This window comes from Amia ocellicauda, chromosome 13, assembly GCF_036373705.1.
Source record: "Amia ocellicauda isolate fAmiCal2 chromosome 13, fAmiCal2.hap1, whole genome shotgun sequence".
Lineage (NCBI taxonomy): Eukaryota > Metazoa > Chordata > Actinopteri > Amiiformes > Amiidae > Amia > Amia ocellicauda.
The window spans coordinates 37,793,989-37,807,498 of NC_089862.1; the positions used below are offsets into that span (position 1 = coordinate 37,793,989).

Consider the following 13,510-nt stretch of genomic DNA (forward strand, 5'->3'; position numbering starts at 1 on the left):
GATGCCCAATTGGCACTAAGGGGCCTAAAGTGTGCCAAGAAAACATCCCCCACACCATTACACCACCACCACCAGCCTGCACAGTGGTAACAAGGCATGATGGATCCATGTTCTCATTCTGTTTACGCCAAATTCTGACTCTACCATCTGAATGTCTCAACAGAAATCGAGACTCATCAGACCAGGCAACATTTTTCCAGTCTTCAACTGTCCAATTTTGGTGAGCTTGTGCAAATTGAAGCCTCTTTTTCCTATTTGTAGTGGAGATGAGTGGTACCCGGTGGGGTCTTCTGCTGTTGTAGCCCATCCGCCTCAAGGTTGTACGTGTTTTGGCTTCACAAATGCTTTGCTGCATACCTCGGTTGTAACAAGTGGTTATTTCAGTCAAAGTTGCTCTTCTATCAGCTTGAATCAGTCGGCCCATTCTCCTCTGACCTCTAGCATCAACAAGGCATTTTCTCCCACAGGACTGCCGCATACTGGATGTTTTTTCCCTTTTCACACCATTCTTTGTAAACCCTAGAAATGGTTGTGCGTGAAAATCCCAGTAACTGAGCAGATTGTGAAATACTCAGACCGGCTCGTCTGGCACCAACAACCATGCCACGCTCAAAATTGCTTAAATCACCTTTCTTTCCCATTCAGACATTCAGTTTGGAGTTCAGGAGATTGTCTTGACCAGGACCACACCCCTAAATGCATTGACGCAACTGCCATGTGATTGGTTGGTGAGATAATTGCATTAATGAGAAATTGAACAGGTGTTCCTAATAATCCTTTAGGTGAGTGTACATGCTGAAACTTGCACATTGAAGTTAAAGATTATATTTATGTTAACTAATGTGTGGAAGTGAAACAACACTCTGATGCCACTAGTTCTGTGAAGAGGCTTTTGTAATACTAGTGATGTTAACAGACAAGAGCATTTAGAGGACAATCAAGGCAGAGGATTCGAGGATGCCATGCTGTGCTTTAAAGACGATCACACTTCAATATTTAATTCCTCATCTCTGTCTCATCGTATATAGTGTGCATACGTATCTGTCTTTGAGAAATAGAAGACAAAACCTGTTCTCATTCTAGCACTACAAGAAAGTAGTGAAAGCGGTGTTAAGTTTAAGAAACATATATCAATGAACAAGACTATCTTGGTAATTTGTCAAAGCATTTAAGTGTTTAATATACTTATACTTAGCTTTCTTATATATGTTTTTATTTTAAGCCAATATTTTTACAGCCCCCTGAAAAGCTACTTTGAAAGCATTGAATAACATAAAAACACTTGTCTAGATGTAATCAATGCTCCTGTCCTGTCTCCACTGGCCAGCTGATTATACACCAGTTCCCTGTTTTTCCCTGAGACTCACCTGCCTGTTAGCTTTGTGAGACACGTTGTGTTTTTGAGGGTGATGGAGTTTTTACGCTGCACTCCTAATTTCTGAATTCTGTTGTTCAAACAAATCCCTTCACCCAATATCTTTTCCTCAAATGCTCTACATGAGGCACAATGTATCACCCTGTTAAGTCAGAATCAACATAATGTTTGTGTGGAAACTTGCTGACTGCTGACTTGTGCAATATTGTATGGAGGGAGGTATGGTAATGTGTACCCTGTGGGGCTGTGATGTAGCTGGTGTCCAGCAATTAGAGTTAATGAGTTCAATTATATGCTGGATAGTGATAATTAGGTAACTGGCCAGCCACCCAATCTCTCTTTTCATATCTGTTTGGGGATCTATACACAAATAGATAATCTTGAATGTCCCCAAACAGTGTGAGGCTGATTTTCACAGACAGCACCTATAACCTAACCTACAAAGTACAGTGGCTATTTCAGGTAGACTAGGAGCTTTAGCAATTAGAGCTCTTATCCTGTCTCTGCCTGAAGTTAAATTAATCCATTGGTATTTAGATATTGCTGAGTGCCAAGATCATTTGTATTTGAGATCACTGTGTAGGTCATCACAGTCTGTCATGCTGAGGACTTTAGTGTGGAATCAGCCCAGGAGGGGATCTTAATAAATACATGATCAGTTTTAAGTTATCAATTAATCAATCCATACATTTTAATTTAGTGTAGCGCCCTTCACATGGTAGTCATAGAGCTATATACAGATGGAATATAAACAATCAAATAAATATACATCCATCAATCCATTTTCAAAACCACTTATCCTGGTGAGCATCAGTATATCAAATAAACAAATTAAACAAATAAATAATACAATGAAATAATCCATTAGGCACAGAGGAGAGACAAACAAAATCTCCTATGGATGGCAGGTTGTTAAACTCTCTGGGGGTCCACGGCTTAAGGCCCAGGCCTAATGACTGCCTCCCCTCCAGGCACTATACCTCTGATACACTAGCAAGCAGATGGTGTAGGCTGTGGTGGGGGCCCCTCACTGGCCCTCAGGGGGTTGGAACCTCATCAGCCCATAGGTGGGGATGACTCTTCAGCCCTCGGGGGTGGGGGTGCATTATCACCCCTCTGTGTAATGTTGGTAGAGGCCAGAGACAACTAGATTCAGACACACTTTTTTAACTTTTTTGCATAGCGATATAAACATAAACAATCTAGAAACTGTATTACTGGACAGCTCTTCTGATTTAGCCTCAGTCAGAAACCCTGGTGTTGCTGGTGACACAATCTCTATATTTCTAATTATGGAGTTGCCAATAATGAGCACCTTCTCAGCAGATGCGCCGCTGAAGGGTTCGAATATGTTTGTGGGTCGAATGGGAGACTGGTGTGCTGGAGCTCTAGCTTTGGATTATGTGCTTCTAGAGCCCCATTTTACTGAGACCCCCTGATCACCTTGCTGTGACTGTGGAGCTGCTGGTGTTGGACACTCATTAGGTACCACGGGGCCAGGAATTAATTACTTCAGATTCTGGGTTTCTAAGTTGCATGCTCAAAATATTTTGCAGTTTATCATTGTGGTCGGTGGACCTAACCATGGTGATGTCATAAGAACATAAGAAAGAACATAAGACAGTGTCCAATCGAGAGGAGGCCATTTGCCCCATTGTGCTCGTTTGGTGTCCATTAATAACTAAGTGATCCAAGGATCCTATCCAGTCTGTTTTTGAATGTTCCCAAATTGTCTCTTCAGTCTCTTCACTGGGGAGTTTGTTCAGATTGTGACGCCTCTCTGTGTGAAGAAGTGTCTCCTGTTTTCTGTCTTGAATGCCTTGAAGCCCAATTTCCATTTGTGTCCCCGGGTGCGTGTGTCCCTGCTGATCTGGAAAAGCTCCTCTGGTTTGAGGTGGTCGATGCCACAAGCTGCACCATACACAAAACATGGGCTTATCTACATCAGAAGAAGGCATATTAGCAATACTTCCCAATTTGAGTGTTGCTGATTGTTTGTGCTTTCCTATGTGGGTGTAGGTCCAGTACAGTCATCCCAGGTCGGGTCTTGATTATATTATTTATTATTATTATTTATTTATTAGTAGACACCCTTGTCCAGGGGAACTTACAAAATATAAGAGCAATACAAATTGATTGCTCTCTGTGTTCTCGCTCTCGCTCTCTGTGTTCTCGCTCTCGCTCTCTGTGTTCAATGAAAATATTGTTACCAGAATACTGAAACTGCTGTGAATGGCTGAGTAATGCACCATGTTTCATACAGACAGAAACTGCCATGAGATATATTCCAGCAGGACAAAATTGTAAGATCAATTTATAAGCCTATCCAGGCCAAATTACAGTTCTCAAAAAATATACGCATTTCAGATCTGATATCTGAAACCAATTATATATTGGCATACTTAATATATTAACCAGCAGAGAGCATTAGTCTGGTTTCAGGGCTAAGCAGCAGCAGGGCTGAGATCTCCAGTGCTGGCCAGCACTGTGCTGTCATGAACTGCATGAATGAAGTCAGTGTACTGTGCTGTTGGGGATCCAGAGTGGGGTTTGTCCACTGACTGACCAGTGTGAGGTAGAGCTGCATGGCCCAGACTCCTTTTCACTGCTGGGCATGGATTAGGTGACCAATGTGAACAGGCAGAAGCCCCTTCAGGAGAATCTCTAATACAGATCTGGGTCCACAGGGGCTGCTGTTCCCTCAGACCAGGACTGATCTCACCCACTCAACCAGCATCCAGAGATGTGCAGGGTCCCACAATAAAGAGTACCCCTCCTTAAAACCTGCATATCTATGTCCTTAGGTTGAATAAAATACATTATTGTGTTTCAGAATTTGGTTCTGAACTCTGCGCAGTCAAAGCCCACGCATCAGGGGCTGGCTGTGAATTCACTTTAAATTGTAACAGCAAAGATCTATTAGAATTTATTTGAGGACAACACTTTTCAGCCTTATCAATCAGCCAAGTCAAATAGTTTAAAATGTACTTAACTGACTGAAATTCTCAGGAAAGTGCTTAGACGATAAATGACTAGCAAACAGATCAGCAAAATAAAACATCCATCATTTAGACTGCACAGCACAGCAAAGTGCAGGAGATTCAATCAGTTAAAAGTAAATTTACAGACTGAAGAATCACAGTACTGGACACTCAAGACAGTGGCTTTTATATGTATGAACAATCACTCTTGTTTAAATAAAAAGTTGATTGTAAAGTATGAATTTCCAAACAGTTTTCAGACAATGTTAAAAAAAACAGACCATATTGCTACATTACAGCAGAAAGCAACATTTTATATAATAAATAATACAGCAATGTTTAAGCAGATTAGTAATATTTGATCACCGTAACACAAATATAAAGTGTTTTTCATGATCTCAGATTTACGTTTCAGTGCTGGAGAGGACCAACTGTGACCCTTATCCCCCTCCTGACTCCAGACTGTGACTCTGTGCTCCCAGGAGCTGCTGACACTGTGCAAACTGAGCTGGTTTGAGCAGTGAAGGTCGTACAGGTGCTGGCTGGTTACTCTGCAAAATATTGTCACACTGAAGTTAGTCCTGCTGTTTTGTGACATTCTCTGCATTGCTTTCCACTGGAATGCTGTGTGCCAAATAAACCCCAAAACTGTGCCAATCCATGAGTCATACTGTAACAATTGTAAAGCACAATACAGCGTTTGCATCACTAGTGTATTGTATTCGTGCAATTCTGTCCTTTTAGTAGGGGTAGGAAAACAGCCTGTTAGACCACAGCATAAAACTCCCTCCTGATTGGACATGCCTGGATCTTCATTAGTAAATGGTCAATGTTAGCTATGGGCTAACAGGGGACATCTAATTGGAAACCTGACTTGCCAGAGCTTGTTCTTTTGCCATGTTTTGTTAATGATTGTAAGTGGGGAAGAAAGAAAAACAAGCATGTTCTTTCAGGTCTTAGTTTTCAGACACATAGGGACGTTGCTGGCCTTGAGTCATTTCAGAGAAAGAAGAGGTTCCAGCAAGTTCAATTAAGAGATTGAATTGATGTGTCACAGGTAAACTAAAATGACAGGTTTTATTAGACATAATCATTTCACATGTAGAAGTTGCTCAATTTTACAATTCTCAACTGTAGGCATATACCTGTAATGTATTTCCTGTTCCTTATCTGTACATGCACATATGCAGCTAATATGGCTGGCCAAGTAAATGGAAAGTGTTTCAATGGAAAGAAACACACAATATATTTTGTATGTTGTATAAAATGTAAGCTTGCTCTCTTTTGCAAGTAGGACAATACAGCCACTATTTTCCAGCTGTTCGATCATGTCAATTTTCACTCAGGGTGAGATCAGTACTTTTGTTTGTGAGAATGTGTTGGGGACACACTTGTAGTGCCATTAATGGTTTGGATTAAAGAAGTTGAGTAACTGTGTTATACTATCAAAAGATTGATATTTGTACTTCAGGGTATGCATGAAAATTAGATAAAATTGTTCTTCTTAAAGTACAGAGATTTTGGTTCTGATTATGTATCTGTGAAGAGTTTGTGTCATACTGTGTCTCTGTGAAGACATCATCTTGGTTTAATATGAATTTGGGTTTGCTGTGGTCATTGTTCATTCTTATGTGCAGGTTATTATTGAAACAATAGTTCCCATCCATTACAAAACCTAGACCATTTAGGGCACTTAATTTAAGCTTGTGGTTTTGATAAATCATTTAATATTATTTAACCACGTGGTGGGCACTCTCAAGTTGGCATAAATTATTTATTAAAACCTTTTCACAAAATTGATTATTTTGGCATCTCCATATGAAACTGAGGTCATCTTCCTCAGCAGGCCATGAAATGTGAGTCCTGCACTGCCATCACTCCCAGGGCAGTGAGTTATTGTGTTGCCCTCAGTGTGGCAGGACATCCTTTCACAAGATAACTTCAGAAGCAAAGAGCACAAGGCATGTGCACTATGTCTGGCAGGAGGCATGTGCCTTTTGTTTTGGTTGTTGTATGAATGTACTGCAAGGGCTTGTAAGAAATCCAATTTGTAAGGAATCCACAGGACCACTGCTGCTGTCTTTGTCAATTCATATGAACCTTTCTGAAAGTCAGATGACAGACAGGCAGAAAGCAGCAAGTAACAGTTAGTTAGAGAAGTAACAGTACCCCAGACACACAGTGTTGCCTCCACAAACTTGTATACCCTAATTAGTCAAAGATGAATACTATGACACTCATCAGAGGGTCTAATTGATCACATCCTACAGAAATATATATACTCTGCTGTACCTTTGTTATTGTTTATGTCCATAGATACAGATACAGAAATCTCCTCTATTTTATATCCATTATTGTGTTCTTATGATCTAAGTAACTGTGAGAAGCAAGTTCAGTCTACACAATTTCAACTAACAACGGACCTGCTGCAGGAACAAAAACACCTCCACACCTGCTTTAAAAACTCCCCATATACAAACACTGGCATAGAAGGTGACAGGTGTGTGCATGGCTAACATCACTTTGCTTCAGACAAAATGTTGGCAAAGCCTGTGGTTCTCTCATTGTAAATAGTATTGAGTAGTATTTATTGAGTAATAAAAGTGCCGCAGTGACTGATGTCCACAGCTCCCAGTGCACAGTACGTGTGAGAGACCAGTGAATCTGTTGGCAGCACAGCGAAACGTGGCATGAGCAGTCTACTCAAAGAAAGCTAGGTGAGATCTTTAACAGTGTTTCTTTATCTTTCATTAATTGGCAGATGCCCTTAACCTGAGGGACTTGTCACACTCCGTTGCATCAAATATACACATTTGATAAAAAAACAGTTTACAAAAGAGCAAATAGAATATTTAAAGCAAAATAAACAAGACCGTGTTTGCAAGATACAGTGGACGATTTGCAGGAATTAAGTTATTTATGTGAAGTATATAGCTGTATTTGAAATTATTCATCCCGGTCTCGTCCACCGAATATAGCCAAACACACGATCACCTTGCGCACAGCACCCCAGCACCTGGCGCACAGCGCTGGCGCATCCAATATCTTGCATTCAAAAAAACCGCCGCCGTAACCACGGCAACCCTGCGCAGACCCGACCTGTGCGATCCTCCTCCTCGGATGAAGGGCGAGCGGGAGACAGACAAGGGGGAGCAGCCTGACTCCTCTTGCTATATAAATAGCCTGCGCACCGCACGATTCACGTGTCCGCCCAGCAGCCGCGGAGATGCGCCGTAGATTAGGGATGTATTTTTGTCTGGCTGGATCCGCTGCGGAGGGATGGGAGGGATGGGAGGGATGAGGCGCTGAGTGCTGGAGTGGATGCAGTTTGCAGTCAGTCTCTGAGCTCCTCCTTTATGTGACATCGGATTCGCTCGATGAGAGCAAGAGGGACAAGAGAGGATCGCTTTCTCCATTTCACCCTGCAGCTCCGCCTGCGCCGCTGCCTGCCTCTGTGAAGGTAAGAAAGCACCCAAAACCCGGGCTCCTGCCCCGGGCTGCCCCGGGCTGCACCGCGCCGCACCGCGGGGGCTCTGCGCTGTTCGTGGGGAGGGAGAGTCTGCAGGGTTTTGTGTTTAATGTGGGAAATGGTCAGCATCCACCCATGGAGGGAAGGAGCGCACTCCAGCATCTCAGTCACCTGTGTTTCTTTCTGATGCTCAGCACATTGCACAGACTGAACACGTTCATTGCGTGTATATCAGCTAATTAATGACAATTAAAGTAGTTTTCGTTGTTTGTTGAATTAAAAAAAAGGTTGATGGTGCAAGGATTAAACAAGTTAATTATTTAAAGCTAGATTTAATCTAATGAGTTAATTTAAAATGTCCTAAAATGTTTTCAAGGGTTATTTTCTCGTGGTGGTTTGTAGTGTGATGTGCTGCAGTTTTGACTCTAAAGGGGAATGCATTGATGGTTGTCAATCACACTCTGCTGGGAAGGGAATTTATAATAAAACATGTTTTAGAAACGGGTCTGTTCTTCGTATCTGCACAATACGGAGAAAGTAGAGCTGCTAGAGTCTATTTACGACTCCTTAATCCCATTAAAGACTAAAGGTGCCACAGCACGATTTACATTAATTAAAGTAGTCAGATCTCTTCCAAACGTCAAGCAGAACCATATCCATAATCTACTCGTACATAGAAGCTAAACAATTCACTCTTTCAATTCAAGCTAAATTGCTTCCTTTATTGTGCAGCCCATGCTAGCTAATACTGCGTTACTTTATTGAAAAATGTGTTTTTGCATGAACACTTTAACCCCAATACCCTATACAGTAATACCTAACAGAAAGTTACATGTTTCACAGTAAAAGTGCGTGTAGTTAAAAAAATAAAAAAGTATACTGATTGCAGGATGATAGGAGGCTGCTAATCTAAATATATGCTTGTCACGTAGTCCCTAGTTTATATACATACATTATACATTACATTGCAACTGGTTTCGTTTGTTCTCCATTATAATCTGATTGTCAGCAGTACACAATTATTTCTTCCACTCGTGTCAGATGCAAATGAATATCATCTTGTTACTTAAGGGCACCCTGCATGTTTATTAGACCTATTGGATACATCGGCGAGTGGCCGCCTTGCAATTAAGTGTTTATTGTAGCAATTCATGCTGAACTTCTGTCCAGCCTGAGCTACATCTCCAAACCCTTATCATACTATAGTGTTGCAGTCATAGTAACAAGTGTAATAGCAGCAAATGTATTATATATCCGCGTGAATTATTTTAATTCAGATTTTCAAGTTTAAATACAATGTTGACATTTATCACAAGACAAATATGCGTTTATTTTAACATGTAAAACATTTGTAATGTGTATATACATAATGTGTTTGTATAATTTGTATATTTTATTTATGTAATAAATGCTTATTCATGTACTCAATACTCTTGATGTCATTAATGAGATGTATGAATAAAACAGTTAGCTCAAAATGATTCCAGAGCAGTTTATTAGTATGCATAGACAAGCCACCAGGAGGCACTGTGTGCTATGGAATGGAGTACACTTGAATAGTGTCAAAAAGGTTTGCCAGTTTTACTAATTTGTTTGCTGTGAGGTGTTATTTCCTTTTTTCTATTAAAAAAAAAATCTAAAAAAAATAAAAAAAATCATGGAAGTTGTGCCCATGTGCAAACTTAATTACCAAGCAAACAGGTGTTAAACAGTGACGTTATGAAAGAGGAGAAGAACTGAGGTTTGCAGAGAGCTATCAATTAGCATAGCTGTTAAAAGCTGATAAAAGTATTTACATTGAATAATTTAGATTTATAGTGGCGTATGGGGGTGATGGCAGTGTTGAAGGGCCTGGGAAACGATTACAGAGAGATTGTGGGAACACTGCTAGATGTTTCTTGATTTCAATAGAAGCCAGGAGCTCATTCTTCCATATCATCTTCCCTTCTTTTGCCTTTTTTGCAGAGACTGATATGAGGAAACCCTCTAGGGCTCCTGGCCGTGGACAGAAACCGTCTTTGATTCTCAACTTTCCTATAAAGCAGATAAAAACCAACAACCTGCATGTTGTTCATTAAGATAAATCACCCATTTCTCCAACTGACAGTTTGACTTTCACCACACACAGCGATGGGTTTACAGCAACCAAATTCTGACTCTCTGCTGAAGGAGTTTTTTCTGGACATGCAGCCTCTGACTTGCAAGAGGCATCTGCACGTCAGGAGAAAACTACGGCCTGTGCGCTTGCTGGGGCTGGTCTTTGGCCTTTTAGCTATAAGCACGGTCTCATTTTCCTTCAGTGCCTTGGCATGGACCTCTTGGTATAACACTGAGCTGTTCTCCAATGGGGACAGCCTGCAGGCGAGGCCTGTTCCACACAGAACTCTGCTCGGGACAGATGAGCAGCAAGACCTGAATGTCTCCACTGAACCGTCAGCTGCCATGAAAATGCAGGCAAAGGACAATGTGACACTAACTGGCCACCAGGGAGACTACCCAGAAGACCTCTTCTCTCTGGAAGAAAGGAAAAGGGGTGCTGTTGTTTTACACATGTTTGGGATGCTGTACATGTTCATAGCCTTAGCCATTGTGTGTGATGAGTTCTTTGTACCCTCACTGACTGTAATCACAGAGAAGCTGACGATCTCGGATGATGTGGCGGGCGCAACCTTCATGGCAGCTGGAGGCTCGGCACCAGAGCTCTTCACATCCATCATTGGAGTCTTTGTTTCCCACAGCAATGTTGGCATTGGGACGATTGTTGGGTCGGCAGTATTCAACATCCTTTTTGTCATTGGGATGTGTGCTTTGTTCTCCAAAGAGATTTTGAACCTCACTTGGTGGCCCCTCTTCAGAGATGTGTCTTTCTACATCATTGACTTGATTATGCTGATTGTTTTTTTCTTGGATAACTACATCCAGTACTGGGAAAGTATGCTTCTACTGTCTGCTTATGTGTCCTATGTGATCTTCATGAAGTTCAATGGAACCATGGAGGGGTTTGTGAAAAGCATGATAAACAGGAATAAAGTCGTGGAGGTGCCAGACACCCAAGCAAAGGTAAGTTAATCATTTTTGTTTATAAATATGTTAAGTCATTTGCTTTGTCATCAGTTGAGGAACATTAAAACCCTAGGCAGTGTGATGCTGTAGATGGTAGTTCTGCCAAACTCTTTCTTGTTGGGATTGAAACCATGGATGGCTTTAGCTTGATGTAAGTCATCACATGGTCTAGTACCTGCCTGTGAAAAGCTAGCTTTCTTAGCACCGATAATCCTAGCACACAAGCTGGCTGTATGGAGAGATCCAAAGGCATGCCTCTTTTTATCACACGTTTAAGATCTCTGCCAACACTGAAACAGATGGGTCTGCAGTCCACACAGGCAAAGGACTAATGCAGAGAAATTACAAGCATTGGGGTGCTGGCTGCCCAGAAACTGGTTTAACAGAGCAGTCCCTGTGGGCTCAATACTTATTGATCTGTTGCTTCTGTGTTTGATATAATGCCAGAAATACCTACACAATCCCCTTACAGTCCAGCTCAGATTAACAAAAATGTGAAATGCATTACGCTTGCCATGGGGAGATGTTAAATTGTATGCTTACATTTTTAAATTCTGCATGTCCATTATGAATCACCTGGAGTGTGAACAAGAAGAATAAGGCAACTGTGAAGGCCACCAACACTTCAGTCTCATACCTGGGACACTCCCCTTAAGAGCCGACAAAGTGTCTGGGTCCTTTCTCAGGGTTTATTTAGAAACAATATTTGTTTTTCTATTGTGACATTTTTCAGTTATTCACAGTGATAACTGTATTTTCCAGTACATCGTAATTCCACTTATGTGATCTTATGATTTTGAAATCAACTTGTCTGTACTCTTATTTATACATTGGTTTAAACATTGGTTTGAGATCCCATAGATTAACCTCCTACCTAAGTTAAATGCAAATTAATAAAGTTTTTACAAAAATGTTTACAATCACAAGCTTTTTAACACGGATATTGTTTGGACTGTATTTTGGCTGTGTGTTTTCTTACAAGTGTTTTCTCCTGCACAGACTGGACTGAACCTCATTGACCTTGAGGTCATGTTTGGAAATGTTTACTTAGTGTCTTGTTTTCAAAAATCTATTCAGTTATTAGTGGTATTGGTAAGAAAACCAAAAGGTGGCAAGAATGTTTTGATTGATGCAATTTAACACAAAGCAAAAGCAAAATCATTTGTATCATGGATTAATTTGACAAAAGCCACTTTGTAATAATTTAAAATAAAATCACAATAGAGTACATATTTGCAATTTGCAATTCATAGGTAGGTCAGATTTTGGATTTAGTCTAAGCTAAATTTTGCAGTTCATTTAGCATTGAAAATATGTTTAAATGTCTGCTTGGGATATGAAAAGTGTTCATTGATACTATAAACTCATCCTGTTAATACCTATTAAATCAATACAGTATTGAAACAATATTATTTTTTTGCAAGTCACTTGTTAACCTTATCCATCTTCTGTCTAAGTTTTGCTTTTTTTGTTAACCGCATGATTAAGTTTTTAAATATCACTGGAATATTTCAGGAAATTAAGTTGCTGTGAGCAGGTTAAACATCTTTCAAATTTCATCACAAAATTTGCATCTAATCCTTTGTTAAATTGTGGTACATTTGCAGAGGTGAAAAGTTCCTGTAATAGACTAGACAATGAATAGACATATGAAAGTTACTGTGGTAGTAATGACAGCAAAAAGTTTAATCTATACCAGTTCTTTAAGGTTCATCTTGACTTTTAATGTGAAAGTAATATGCATTGTAGACACGTGTCTGATGGCTACCATTGGCAGGTTGAAGCATCGCATGCATTTTGTAGGCAGGCTAGTTTTATGGGTTGACCAGGTAGACCAGGTCAGACTTTTGTTATATTGTTCTTACTGCAGTCACAGTTCATTGAGGTCCTGCATTTTGAGCACAAGATCAATGGGAATGCAATGCCATGTTTTGCATGTTTTAATACATTTCACTCCTTTGATGCAGTAAATAAATACACACAAACAAACAAACAAATGAATCAATAGAACTGAATTAAATCTCACTGCTCTTCTCCTGTAACAGTCATCAAATGCACCTAGCCTGTGGACCGCAGCCTGTTTGGGTGCTGATGCAACCAGCTGTTTCTGTGAGATTGAGAAACACAGCTGGATTGTGCCTCAGGGTTTCTCAAGTCTTCCTTCCTCTCCACGAAGCCTAGCATGATTTAGCATTATTGAAACGTTAAGATGCTACATCTTTCCACTTAAGCTCCAATATTACTATGGGGGATTAATGAAAAGACAAAGACCAACATAATGCTGGTGCATGCATGCAAACAATGGAACAAATTGCATTCCAGTTTAAATGCTAAAATCCCGGGTAATATGAGGATATGACTCAAGATTTTGCTTCTTTGACAGAATTCTAAATCCAGTTAAAAATACACTTGAAAATACTGCATTGTTTAATAGTTGTATATGCTCATCGGTGTGGCTGTAATAGTACATTCTCAGAAATGCTGCAGATTTATTTCATTATACTTGATCCCTCTTTATCCTTGTAATAAGGGCCCATAAAAAAAATCCCTATGTGATTGTGTTGGAGCTGTATATATGCACTTCTGTGGAAGAACCATTGACCTGTGGGTAGCTCTGGATGT

General features: G+C 40.4%; 1 protein-coding gene across 2 annotated transcripts in view; it reads left to right on the forward strand.

Annotated features, from left to right (window-relative positions):
* Positions 1-7,679: 7,679 nt before the first annotated feature.
* slc24a2a (solute carrier family 24 member 2a) overlaps positions 7,680-13,510 on the forward strand; it is a 75,159-nt gene continuing 69,328 nt past the window's right edge. For both annotated transcript variants that reach the window (XM_066720922.1, XM_066720923.1), the window contains exons 1-2: positions 7,680-7,816; positions 9,791-10,885. In XM_066720922.1, the coding sequence (XP_066577019.1) occupies positions 9,956-10,885 (930 nt within the window). In that variant the 5' untranslated portion in view covers positions 7,680-7,816; positions 9,791-9,955. The remainder of the gene's footprint in view (positions 7,817-9,790; positions 10,886-13,510) is intronic.